Raw genomic sequence first — 14,661 nt, forward strand, 5'->3', positions numbered from 1 at the left:
TTTAGACAGACGTGTCTGTCTATGTTAGGTAACGTGGGCCACATCATAGAGTATCTAAAGGATAATCAACCTAAAAATACTCTGAAAATGAAAGACAGGACACTGGTATGCCAATGTAAGTATACCTACAATAATAAATTATGCTGAATAAAAGGAAAATATATTACAACAGCCAGGAGGTCAACACATCCTTAAATTAACTTCTTGTTCTTCAACTAAGTAATAGTTAATTAAGCAAAGTACTGCCTATTTCTCTGTGAGATGACTGCTAAAGCTATGAAAAACCAGCATAAGCCCCAAAAACAACATCTAATATTTTTTAAGATAGGATTCAGCATTTTGGGATTGCAGTTTACGCTATCCATTTACCTGTTGGCTCTAACTGTGTTCTGCAGGACAGATATCACCATAGTTCCTGTTTCTACATCATTCGTCATCAGCAACTGCAGAAAATGCTCATTTTTCAAAACTAAAATAACAGGAAATACAAGGGGACAGTTACTACTTTAAGTGTATTGCAGCATTCAAACAAAACATAATTGTTGGTAGACTCAGTAGACTAGCTGGTAAAAATAGGTGGCTTTATTTCCAGGAAACAAAGTTCAGGTAGCAGCTAAGTAGTTCCTCCTAGACAGCGTGCCAGATCATGAAATTGATAACGCTCTCCAATCACAGACTGTTGATTCTCAATGAACAATAATGGAATACACTCATCAAGGAACACAATGACTTAACTTACACACACTCTCTCTAGATTCAAATACCTTACATACATTCACACATACACAGAACAAGATACCACATGTACAACGATTGGAAATGCCCTCCAAACTACTTTTACAAACTGTTTTTGGCTCCAGGGACACAGGAGGAATCTGGTATCTCTGGAGTCCATCTAATTCTAAAAGGAGGAATAATAAATGAGGTTGAATAAGAGACAGTTGGTCACAAGAAAACATGAATTGCCTATATTCATGTTCTTTAGTATCTTTCTCAAATTCATGCAATTTCAATATACCTCTCCGATAGGCTTGGAGTGAATTAACTTTTTAGATACAGCAGTATTTCTACAAGAGTTCAGGCAGTTCTTGGGTGCATTCTTAGATTTTTGAAGCATTTTATGTTATCATATGTATAATAGCCTAATTGCAGAGGTGTTGTGGGTCTTATCTGAATCTATGAATAATGCCATTTCATTCTCCACCTCTTTATTCGCATGTATACTGTCATTAAGGTGAATTAAGCACTTATCAATTGGGACTAACTGCTCCCGAAAGTGATTGTTTTCTTGATGGAGCGAGATTTGGAAATAAATTTGTTTTCAACTCGCAAAGTTACACTTCCATAATAAATAATTATATTAACAAGGTGTGCAGTGAAACGTACTAATCAACCTAGAATAAACTTGCAGATCACTATACGCGGGAAACTAATATGTGTGCTCATATATGTGCAATTATGTGCAAAGTGCTTGCATGTGAGAAATAATAAACTAATTTTGTTTATCGTTTTTTTTCAATATTAAATGCAGCTTTATAATTGCATGTGCTTATTTCTGTGTGCTCATGTTTTGTTTTCTTGTCTTAAATGTTGCACGAATCTGTTTGTTGCTTCATTTGCTTCTGCTAGGTAACATAGATTAATGGGTAATTATTAGCAAAGGTGGGTGGGAAACAGAACAAACTTTATTTCTCACATTAATTGATGTTTTGTGTTTGTTTATGCATTAGTTTTACGAATGGGCCTGACAAAAATGGATGGCGGGTTTTGCAGCTTGTGAAAACTGGACCAGAGAAAAAAATTCAGCCATGCGCAGTTGCACTGATGAGAAAAGTCATCTTTCTGCTGAACAGTCAACGTTTAAATTATATCAGACATGGTCGAGTTGAGATGCGTTCTTGCTGTCCTTGTCAAGGACAGGATGCGGCGGAACCTGCCAAGATTAAGAGACGAGAGTTCCTCCTCGGGAAATGTAACTTTTTGAGGAAGCAAAGAGGATGGTAAAACTATGAACAATAAAGGCTGTGATGAAGCCCCGGACTTGGTCAAAGGACAATGACCTAATGGTGGGCCGATGTGGTTTGGCCAATTGGGAGTTCAGCTTTTCGAAAAAATGTTCGATAATGTTACTTTAGACTAGTTAGAAAGGTATAAAAACTGACCCCTTGGGAGGGAGGGCGCGCTTGCTGCTCATCTTCTCCTGAGACTGAGACGTGCTGTCGGACTTTTTCTTGGACCACGTAAGAATCAATAGGCCTAATGACTTTAACTTTATACTTTTAGGTGAAGTGAGTTTTAGACAGGGACGTTAGGGTTTAGGTGATGGAAAACTGTTTATTCATGTTTAAAATATGCTAACTGATTTTGCTTGTGACTGTCAATACTTCTGCTAAATCCTCTAAAAAGATAAAGCTTGAATAAAAAGATTCTAATAAAAATGCACTTTTCTTTGAATAATAGTTAATAAATAAGATTCTTAAAAAATAAGCTGGCCTTGTTATTTATGAGTTTTAGGTTACCATTAGCAGATTCAATCGCCTAAGTGGCTTAATTAAATGCAAAATTTTATATAACCATGGTGAAAATATTATACTGCAGTTGTATATAAATATGTATATAGTTTGTGAATAGGTTTTATTAATTAGGTCACATGATTCAGTTGCTCAAAATATGTCATGTTAGTTTATGGGCCTTGTGAATGATTTATGATTAATGGTGAGTATTGTGGAGTTGGGTAGCGTTGCTTATGGCATATTTTCTATAGGGGCGCTGGATCAATTTCCTGGTAGCAGAGTTACGGTTGCTATGGTAACCAATATGCTACATGGTAGTTACATAGGATCGATGTTTAACACATGTTGAGTTTTGTTCATTCGTTATATGTAGTCGAAAGGTTTTTTTCCTGCAGTGTGAAAAATCCTAGTTGAGCCGGCATATGAGTGGTGTGACAAAGTGAAGTTGCACAGTGCATTTGTTCTGTTTCAAAATAGAGGTATTGTTATCACTAGTGTTGTGGTCGTACAGCACGAATTTAGGGATTCTAGGTGTGCTAGGTAGAATGTATAGTGAGGATTGTCTATGAAATCGTAGCTTTGAGTATAGGGACTTGGAGCCTGTTTTAAAACTCACTGTGAAAAGAGTAATAGAATGAATTCGAGATTGTGTGAAGGGTAAAAGTAGCGTCGTCTATTTTACTGGCAAATGTGGATTTCTATGGCTGGTTAAAGTCCTGCCAGGATTTCATTACATGTGGTATGGGAAACTTTCTGTTTGAAAGTGCGTAAATGAATTTGTAATTCCGTTCGAGTCAAACTTTGAATTGCTACTTTATGTGCATTCAGAGAGAAACGAGTACGTTATTACCTGTTTGAATGGTAGAGTAAAAGGAGTAGTTTCTGTCCTGTAACTCCAGTTCTGTAGTAGGGGTATCTCTGTTATAGTCATAATCTAGTGAATAGTCCCGCCCATGTGCGTGGACCCCGGAGCAATCAAAAATAATCTCTTACAGTGTCGAAAAAATGCAGAACTGCACAGACACTTAAGAGAGAATTTAAAGACAGATAATGCAGCCTATAAAGGCTACACTGTCCAGTACTTCAACTAGAAATTCCACCACAAAATCCACAAAACAGCAAAGCCTGTACAGATTTCCCTTGCTTTAACAGCAAACACCCTCTGGAATGATAGAGAGGAGAACCTGGACAGACAAGCCCCACAGGCTGCCATTATGTGGCTCAGAATAGGATACTGTGCCTTTAAGAGAACCTTCCAGAACTTCACAGTATCCCAGAATGCACTGCAGGTCCCAGTTACTGTCAAGGTCCGACAGGTTCGGCACCCCTCTTTGTTCAGAGCACCACTAACCTGTCTCTTTAACTTGCCCACGGGGACCACGGTCGGAAGAGAAGCCTCCCAATTCCCTTATGTGCCAACCCTCCCAAGGAGATGGATACACTGGAGAAAGATAGCACTCTGGGGGAAGAGGGAGGGGATGTATCCTGGGGACGAATCCTCTAGGTCTGGTCTGGCGAGGTTCGTTGATACTGGAAAATAAAGGACACTGTTACTAGGTTCCACGAAACAGGCTAGACAACAATAGAGTAAGAACCAAGGGGAGACACTCACGGTATGCCTCACTGCGTTCGGAGTCTTGTCTTGGAAAATAGAAAGGGAGCGGGAACTTAATTGAGGCTGCTCAGGCTGTTAACGCACAGGACTCTGAGAGGGTTACAAACGACAGTATACGCAGTTCCTATCAAGTCGTGGAGTTTGCCTGAAGAGGCAAGCACTAGGTTCAGACTCCAAAGATAGAACAGTAATAACAGTTGCACAGCCGTGCAACTCTTACCTCCACTCCGCAAGCGGGAAAGAAAGCGTCCGCGGGTTCAGCTGCGGTGATTCCTGAAAGCGGGAAAGAAAGCGTCCGCGGGTTCAGCTGCGGTGATTCCTGAAAGCGGGAAAGAAAGCGTCCGCGGGTTCAGCTGCGGTGATTCCTGAAAGCGGGAAAGAAAGCGTCCGCGGGTTCAGCTGCGGTGATTCCTGATAGCGGGAAAGAAAGCGTCCGCGGGTTCAGCTGTAGTCGAGGTCGGGTCAGGGCTCGGTATCCGGGTAGATTGACAAGCACCTCCTACTTCCTGGGAGGTGCTTTTATACTCTTTCCTGTTCGCCCGTTCCGCACTGCCAAGGCCCAGGGCTTTCTGGGACCTGTAGTTTTACGGTGTCTGCGACGCCCCTTCAGCATCGCGCTCAGAATCGCTAGTTACTTTCAGTTCTTTTTGAAGGTCGTAACACGCCAGACCTGTAGCATTCCTTACATGAATAACTCTCTCCACCGGGGAGGAGGGCGGGCGCTTATGACTATAACAGAGATACCCCTACTACAGAACTGGAGTTACAGGACAGAAACTACTCCTTCTGTAGTAGGGGATCTCTGTGTATAGTCATAATCTAGTGAATAGAATGGCAAGCCCGTCCCCACACCAAGCGGCGGTGGAGAAAAGAGAAATAACACCACTATTGTGCGAACAGATTTCGCAGAGAAGCCTGCCCAACCTGAGCGTCTGCCCTGGCATCAGTGTCCAGGCAGTAATGCTTAGCAAAGGTATGGACCGACTTCCAAGTGGCCGCCTTGCAGATCTCTGCAATGGGAACATTACGAAGCAAAGCTGTCGTGGCAGCTTTGCCCCTGGTGGAATGAGCCTTAGGTTTGCCCCCTAAGGTCTTATTAGCTTTGTAGTAACACAATTGTATGCAGGACACAATCCACCTCGAAATGGACTGTTTAGAGGTAGCAAGACCCGTCCTGACTGATCCATAATTAATAAACAATTGGTCTGACCTACGAATATCTTTGGTTTTATCCAGATAAAATTTCAACACCCTCCTAACATCCAGGGAATGTAAAGACCTTTCTGCTGGAGATGAAGGATTCTGAAAAAACGTAGGCAAAGTTATAGTCTGGTTGACATGAAAATCAGAAATAACCTTGGAAAGAAATTTAGGGTGAGTACGCATAACAACCTTAGCAGCATGAAATACAGTATAAGGTTCTTGGCAACACAACGCCTGAATTTCACTCACCCTGCGGGCCGATGTAATGGCCACGAGGAACGCCGCCTTCCAGGACAGGTGCTGCAACGAAGCCTTATGAATAGGTTCAAAAGGCTCCTTCATCAATCTGGACAGCACCACATTCAATTCCCATGAAGGCGAAGGAAGCCTGACAGGAGGGAATACTTTCTTCAAGCCTTCCAAAAAATCTTTGATCACAGGGATCTGGAAGAAGGAAGTCTGTGAAGGGCATTTCCTGTAGGCAGTCAAAGCAGCCAGATGAACCTTAATGGAATGGACATTAAGGCCAGACTGCGCCAGATGTAGTAGATATGGAAGGATGACATCCTCCTTGCATGTCGTAGGGTCATAGTTCTTGGACTTGCACCAGATGCAAAACCTCTTCCACTTGTAAGCATAAGAAGTCCTAGTGGAAGGTCGCTTAGCCTCCTTCAGTATGTCCATGCAATCCTCTGGGAGATTCAGATGGCCATATTGCACTATCTCAGGAGCCATGCCGCCAAACTCAAACACGAGAGGTTGGGGTGCAACATCCGCCCCCCGAACTTCGTGAGAAGGTCCGGCCTGCACGGCAGCTTCATGTGAGGAAGGAGAGACCGGTGAAGCAGGTCCGTGAACCACCACTGCCTGGGCCATTCCGGGGCAATCGGTATCAGCTTGATGAGAACCGTCGGAATCAGGGGAATGGGTGGAACAGCGTACAGAAAGCTGTTCGACCAGTTGATCCATAACGCATTCCCCAGCGTCCCCGGCTGGTAGTACCTGGAGGCGAAGTCTCGGCATTTGCTGTTTTCGGCGGTGGCGAACAGATCTACGTCTGGAGTTCCCCACCTTGCGAAGACTTCTCCTAGTACTTCGTCGTTTATGACCCATTCGTCGTTCTCCTGAATCAGTCTGCTCAGTTCGTCTGCCTGAACATTCTGCACACCTGGCAGATGTGTGGCCGTTATCGTCAGTCCTCGGGCCAGAAGCCAGTGCCAGATCGCCTGCGCCTCCTGCGACAGAGTGCGGGATCTCGAGCCCCCCTGCTTGTTGAGGTAATACATCGTGGTCGTGTTGTCCGTCTGTACAAGCAGAGAGTTGGTCTGGAAGGACGGGTGAAAAGCCTTCAGTGCCAAGTGAACAGCTCCGAGTTCCAGGAAATTGATGTGGTACGTGGACTCCGTCGGGGACCACGTCCCTTGAATCTGTAAGTCTCCGGAGTGCGCTCCCCATTCCTGGAGAGAAGCATCCGTCACGATAGTCTGTGTGGGAATGTCCTTGTGGAAGGGAACCCCTCTCAGGAAATTCTCCGCTGAACACCACCACTTCCGAGACTGAAGAGCATGCAGAGACAGTCGTATCTTGTCGTCCCAAGATCCTCTCCTCTGGTCCCACTGATCCTCCAAGCACTCCTGCAGCGGCCTCATGTGCAGTCGCGCATGTGGCGTCAGGAAGATGCAAGAGGCCATCGATCCCAGTAGAGAAGACACCTTCCGCACTGTCGTAGATGGAGTGGTCATGAGAGCCTGAGCCTTCCGAAGGAGTGATAATCGTCGCTCCTCCGAATACGCTTGCTGACAGTGTATTGATGGAGGCTCCCAAGTACTGAATGCACTGGACCGGAGTCGGGACAGACTTGGACATGTTGATGTGCAACCCCAGCTTGTTCAAGAGAACGCACGTCTTCTGGAAGTGCGCTCGAGCTTCCGAGAAGGAGGAGGCCTTGATCAACCAATCGTCCAGGTACGGGTAGACAAACACCTTGTTCTTCCGCAGGTGTGCCGCTACCACTGCCATGCACTTCGAGAAAGTCCTGGGCGCAGACTTCAGCCCGAACGGAAGTACCGTGTACTGATAGTGATTGGTGCCGACTTGAAATCGCAGGAACTTCCTGTGTGTGTGTGCAATGGGCACATGGAAGTATGCATCCTGTAGGTCAGTGTTTCCCAAACTGTGGTCCGCGGACCCCCAGGGGTCCGTGACACATTCCCAGGGGGTCCGCAGACAACAGTTTTAAAAGCACAGAAAAGTTCCTTGTATAATTAGCAGCTTTCCAGCAGCAATAAAAGTGTCAAGATAAAGACAGTGATTAATGTACCTGCTGGAGCGTGAGGAGAGTTTTGTTTAGTGGCAGCTTTGACTTAACTAATGTAGCACAGAGGGTTAATGTGCCTACTGCAAAGAACGTGTAACATGCATTTTAAAAAGCAGCATTTTATCTGCTTTTGTCACAGAGATTCTTTTGTTACTGTGCATTTCATAAGTGACAATCGTAATGTAGCAGAGGGTCCTATAAACTGTCACCAAAGAGCTGCTTGCAAACTGCATGGTACCAGTTAGTAACTTTTGTTTTTCCCAGTTATTCATTATCCTGATGCTGCTAAAAAGATTTATTTGGGTGGAAATACATTTTTAATGTTAAAGTCAGTGCTAGCCACTGTGTTATGTTCTGAGTCCTGAGTTTGTGCTTTTCCTGACCAAGCACTCTTTAAACATTTTATATACACACTGTTTTACATGTACGATTCAATGTCTCTATATGTGTGTGATGTGAAGTGCTCTGACATCCCTTGGAAGGGACATTCCCTTCCACATAGCGAGTCTTAAAACCATGTACAAATGTTTTGCGGTCGCAAAACACTCGCAATTACCACTTACTTCAAGTAGATGGTAATGCATTTGCAAATGGGAAGGGGTCCCCAGGGGACCCCTTCCCCTTTGCAAATGCATTCAAAATTATTTTCTACGGGCAGGCATTGGTCCCAGGGACCTCTGCCTGCCCTCAGGAAATGAAACGAAAACGTTTCATTTTTTTTTTTTTTTTAAATGCATGGTAAATGGGCTGCATTTTTTTTTTTAACTGCTTTATTTAAAAGCAGTCCCAGACATGATGGCCTGCAGAGCCCAGCAGGCACCATACCTAGGAGGGCTGGCATTCCCAATAGGCTCGTAAATTGCGAGAGGGTCATTAATATTAATGAACCTCGCCATTTGCGACCCCATTGGGAATCCGAAACAGTGTTAAACACACTGTTGTACATTTCATTTAGCGACTCGCAATTTGCCACTCGCAATGTGTCGCCAATTGCGAGGCTCTAAATGAAATGGTTGTACATCTGGCCCCAAAATCCTTAGGGGCAGATTTACAAGCCCCTTGCTCCTCTTTTACGCCACCGTTGCCTCACTTTCGTGATGCAGCGGCAACGCAAAAGATGCGCCATGGTGCAGGGTATTTACAACGTGACGCATCTGAGAGATGCGCCACGTTGTAAAGCCCTGCGCCAGAAAGAGGCGTTCCGGCACAGGAACGCCTCCTAAAAGTGGCTGAGTGAAATCTACAAGATTTCACTCAGTCACTTTGGGGCCCATGCTGCGTCAAAACCCTGCGCCTGATTGAAGCAGGCGTAAGGATTGATGCAGCATTAACAAGATTCGCCCCCCCAGAGCATTGCTGGATCTGTGTTGCGCTTGCAACGCAACTCCAGCAATGCGCCACCTTTACGGCACAGATGCGTCATGCATCTGTGCTTTTTTGCCCACAAGGCGCAGCATTGTAAATGCGGCGCATCAATGGTGACGGAGGCATGGCGCACAATTAGTGGCGCATCCCTCCAGATACGCATGGATGCGTCACTTATTGTAAATCTGCCTCTAAGTACTTTGAGTATTTGTTTTGTGTGCACACATGTGTATTTTTTCGAATTACTGTTTTAATATTTGAAATTTAACTCATACAAATTTCTTGGGGGTCCCCGGCTTCCAGTGGTGACTCAATGGGGGTCCTCAGGAGTCAAAAATTTGGGAACCACTGCTGTAGGTCTATGGCACACAGCCAGTCTCCCTGTTGCAACTGAGGATAAATCTGATGCAACGACAGCATGCGAAACGTTTCTCTGCGAATCCACTTGTTTGCCTGTCGCAAGTCTAGAATGGGCCTGAACTCGTTCTTGTCCTACTTGCGGACAAGAAAGAACCGGGAGTACAGACCTCTTCCTCTTTGAGACAGAGGTACGACTTCTATCGCCCTTTTCCTTAACAGGATATCGGCCTCCGCCTGGAGCTCGCACAGCTGATACTGCGAGCTGACCGGAGGAATCGATGGAGGAGGGCTGGTGAACCGAAGACTGTATCCATTGCAAACAATGAGAGCTCAATGCTCCAGGGTCCTGCTTGCAGGAGCCGGAAAAAAGAACTGAAAGTAACTGGGACCTGCAGTGCATTCTGGGATACTGTGAAGTTCTGGAAGGCACAGTATCCTATTCTGAGCCACATAATGGCAGCCTATGGGGCTTGTCTGTCCAGGTTCTCCTCTCTATCATTCCAGAGGGTGTTTGCTGTTAAAGCAAGGGAAATCTGTACAGGCGTTGCTGTTTTGTGGTGGAATTTCTAGTTGAAGTACTGGACAGTGTAGCTTTTATAGGCTGCATTATCTGTCTTTAAATTCTCTCTTAAGTGTCTGTGTAGTTCTGCATTTTTTCGACACTGTAAGAGATTATTTTTTATTGCTCCGGGGTCCATGCACATGGGCGGGACTATTCACTAGATTATGACTATACACAGAGATCCCCTACTACAGAAGTTTACTTTATCAACTAATGTATATTCTGTGAGAATAGCGTTGTCTATTTCATGCAAAGAATACTTGAATGTTTGTAAAAACTATCGCCTTATTTTAGCGAAAAAGACAAATGGTTTGTTTATTCGTTGTTAATAACTGAAATCCATTGAAAAAGTGTTCTTAAAATGGCGCTGTGAAAAGTTTTTGTGAAGGAGGGGTGAGCGCTTGGAGTGAGAGACGAGAAGCTGCAGCGGCTGTTTACGTCACAGGGTTCGCGCTGTGATTGGCTAACATAAGTCACAGCTAGCGCATTGATTGGTTCACGTGACTCTGGCGAGCTGTTAGCTGATTGGCTTTCCCAGAAAGCAGCAATTCTATTGGTTGAGCAAGGTGGTGACGTAGCTTAACCTGATTGGCTTGTTGGTGTGTTTCGCGCACGGATTGGCTGGTTTCGCGGAACAAGCAGGAAACATTTACGATCATTCCCAATTAAGCGAATTTGATTAAAAAATGAGTTATTATTATAAAAAAGAGGAGAAGAAGCTTACATTGCTTCAGAGATTTAAAATTTGTATTTCTCCCGATAAGAAAATTGAAACGCGAGGTGGAAAATTACTTCATAAGTATAAAACTCCCGCAGCCTATATTGAAGGTGAATATGGTTATCATACTTGCCTTTGGTTTGATGTCTGGATGCATTACACTAAGGATGATGGTGTTTTGGCTTGGCCGGAAGATGGCTCTTTCAATAGGAGGATTTTGAAAACTTTAAGACAGAAAATGACAGCTCTTGTACCGAAGCCTAGACCAACACAATTTGAGGCTTTAGTTGAATGGGAGGATGAGATGTTTCAACTTCAGCGAGAAACAAGTGGTATGATGAGACCTCCGAAATCATCAAATTTCAAGAATGAAACTCATGAGGATAGAATGCGTCGGTGGAGACAGGCAGACATGTGTGATGGTCTTTATACAGTGAGGGAAATGATTACAGAAATACTAGGTCAAAAGAATACTCAAAAGAGAAATAATGTGGTTGTAGACAGTGAATCAGAAGACCAAGTTTTAGAAAATTTTTTCATGACCAATAAAAAACAGACTCCTTTAAAACCAGCTTGTTCATGGTCTACCCCGATGGTTTCTACAGGAACCACACCAAGTGCACCTCCATTAAATGTGAGTTCAGCTAAATTGTACCCGAATAATTCCGAATCTTTTGAAACTCCTGAAAGGTTAGAAACAAGAACAAATTCTAGCGTTTATGATGAAAGCAGAAACTTTCCTGAGACACCAATGGAAAGAGAAATTCCTAGAAATCCAATAGGAACTGGTAGAAATGAGGAAGTTGGAAATACTTCTGAATATTTACGATCAAAGGAAGAATTGATTCGGCAGTTAACTAAAGGCATGGAAGCAGTGACAGTTCCAGTAACGATTGGTCCTGTTCAGCCTGTTTTTGATCAAGGAGAAATTAGACAACCAGGTTTAACAATTCCATTAAATGCAGAAATTCAGAAAGTGGCTGAAAAATTTTACTCAGATTTAACTGAAATACATCGAGAAAAAACAATGATGCCTGATTTAACTTTTAATCCAGATTCATTATGCAGAACACCAATGGGTGCAGAGTCCCCAGAAAAGAGTGTTGAGAAAACAGATCCTACTTTAAAGCTTGATGTCGCAAAACTGAAAGCAGATTTAGAGGAATTAATAATTGGCACAATTGGTCCTGACAGTTTGAAGCATTATCAATATGATGAACTACTGTTCATTTGCAAAAGCATGCAATGGAAAACAAAGAATAAATATGATCAATTGGAAGAATTGGCTGCAGAATTAGAGATTGATTTGAGCAAACAGAAATTTTTTACAAAGCATTACAGATTAGATTTTACTGAAAGGGATATTGGGAATTTCAATGCAATGGGAAGAATTATGCCTATAAAAGATTTGATTGTGTACATCAAAAAGTTGGGAGACTTAAGTAAATGGAGGGTGAAGTGGACCAAAAAGAAGGAGGAAGAGAGGAGGGAGAAATTGGCTAGTCAGTACCCAATGAGAGAAGTTGCAGGTGGTGGTTATGTGCATGTTCCCTGGTCCAGGCAGGACATTTTGTTGTTCACAAATGATATCCCTCGGCTGAGAGAGAAACCTGTGGAATGGTAGCGACAGGTGGACAGATTCATGGCCCCTCGTGGCGGGATGCCTGGCTTTCACCTTGCGGATACCCTGCCGGGGTTATCTCACAGGGGAATACCAGGACGGGTTCCCTAAGCAAGCGCTTAGAAACCGCTCGGTGATTTGCGCTATATAAATTCCTGTACATTTACATTTCATTAAGGTGTCGAAAGTTCTGTGGGTTGATCTTGATGGATTCTTTGATATTGTTGTCCCATCATATCTCTGGACAGAATGCAAAATTGCTGTGAGTTGGCCCAAGGTAAAACCAGCTCGAGACAAAGAGACAAGTGCTCCATCGTCAATTGTCATGAAACTCTATGACAAAGTGATTTACTGGTTAAAAGGAAAAATTGCCCCAAAAGAAGTAGATTGGGTAAAAATAGACAGAACAAATCAGGAGCCAAAAGAGTCAGTTCATTCATTCTATGAAAGATTACTGTTGGTTTTCAAACAGTACAGTGGCTATGAGAAACTAAGTGAAAAAGACATGAGCCACTTCATTTACAGATTTGTTTATGGCCTGAAACCTGAAATTGGTGAAATGATCAGAAATGGAATTGTTGGATGGCAAGCACTCTCAGTTGATGACATACTCAGAAAGGCAAAATACTGCAGTGATGAAATAGATGCCAAACAGAAGAAATTAAAAGAGAAAGCAATGTGGGCACAGGTGAAAGTAGCTGAACAGATCGCAAGTTTAGAGAATAAAAATGTAAATTACAACCAGAATCAGGGTCAGGGAAAATTTAAGGGCAACTTTAACAAGCCAAAATGTAATATTAATATTGAAGAGATGAAACAAAAATTGCCTTGTTTTAATTGCAGGGAAATTGGACACTGGAAGCGAGAGTGTAAAAATCCGCCCAGAAATTTCAAAAATGCATCATTAAATCCACAGATATACGCGCTATACAAAAAGAAACAGATGCAGAATGATGTAAATCTGCAGCAACAGCTACAGCAGCAGTTAAACGAGCTGAATCTTCAGTGACAGCTACAGCGACAGTTAGCGAATCAGCAGAGTCAAATTCCACAGCCTCCTCTCCCAAACAGTAGAGGTGCACAAAGATATAAATCGGAAACAGGATTCAGCGGAGGTGATCAGGTAATAAGAACACAAAGAGTAAATGTGCCAAATTTGTCTGGACAATTTTTGATGACAGAAAATCAAGGAAGTGATTCTGAGGATTATTTATGACGGTGCCCGAGAGAGGGGGAAGAGTGTGTGATTGGAGCCACTCTTGAGGTTGACCAGTCTGGTCCATTTATCACTGGCAAAGTGATGTAGATATCACTTTTCTTGTGGACACTGGTGCTACCCGTTCTACTGATCAGTGGAAATAGAAAACCTCCCTCTCTCTGGGGATTCCATCCAAGTAGTTGGTGTAGCAAATCAGCAGATCAAAACAAGCCTGACAGAGCCTGTAAAGATTGAAATAGGCAAATTCAAAGATAAACACAGATAAACACACATCCTCTGCAAAATGAACTGCAAAATATATTGCTCACCGGAAGGTATTGAGTTGCAGACATTTGAAGAGAATGGACTTTATAATTTAACAATGTTAATGGTTGAAGCAGAGAAATCAAAATTATTTCCTGTATTTGATAAAGAAAATTTGCCTGAAGAATTAAAAAAGACAGTCAAAACTGAAATTTGGGATTTATCTGGAAGTGAGATGGGTCTGATGAAACATGTTGATCCAGTCAAAATTACAGTGAAGCAGGGAATAGATTTTCCAAACATTCCTCAGTACAAGATGAAAGCAGAAACAATTGAAGGTGTCATGCCTGTGATTGAAAAATTCATAAAGCAAGGTGTTTTAAAAGAAATTGAGAGTAGTCCTTGTAATTCACCGATCATGGGGATCAAAAAAGCCAAATGGAACGTACAGAATAGTTCAAGACCTGAGAAAAGTTAACCAGATAGTAGTTCCATGTTGTCCAGTTGTTCCAAATCCAGCAGTGATTCTTTACCAGATTCCGCATGATGCAGAATGGTACACTGTTATTGACCTTTGTAATGCGTTCTTTACAGTTCCATTGCATCCAGAAAGCCAGGAAATCTTTGCGTTCAGGTTCCAAGGTCGCACATTAGCATGGTGTCGTATTCCTCAAGGGTATACAGAGAGTCCTTCTATCTTTAATGAATTGTTAAAGAAATCATTGGAGAATCTAAATTTACCTGGAAGATCAACATTGGTTCAGTACATTGATGATTTGCTTGTTGCAGCAAAAACACAAGATAACTGTGTTACAGATACAATCACTCTTTTGAATCATTTGGCAGATGAGGGACATAAAGTGTCCCCTGCAAAATTACAATTTTGCAAACAAGAAGTAAAATACCTTGGTCACAGAATTGCAAA

General features: G+C 42.9%; 1 protein-coding gene across 1 annotated transcript in view; it reads right to left on the bottom strand.

Moving 5' to 3' along the window:
- The window catches only part of IQCB1 (IQ motif containing B1), a 378,653-nt gene that overhangs the window by 278,312 nt on the left and 85,680 nt on the right, over positions 1 to 14,661 (bottom strand). Inside the window, exon 7 of the mRNA XM_078682448.1 lies at positions 370 to 469. Within this exon, the coding sequence (XP_078538574.1) occupies positions 370 to 469 (100 nt within the window). The remainder of the gene's footprint in view (positions 1 to 369; positions 470 to 14,661) is intronic.

The sequence above is a fragment of the Lissotriton helveticus genome, chromosome 3_1 (assembly GCF_964261635.1).
Source record: "Lissotriton helveticus chromosome 3_1, aLisHel1.1, whole genome shotgun sequence".
In the NCBI taxonomy this organism is placed as follows: Eukaryota; Metazoa; Chordata; class Amphibia; order Caudata; family Salamandridae; genus Lissotriton; species Lissotriton helveticus.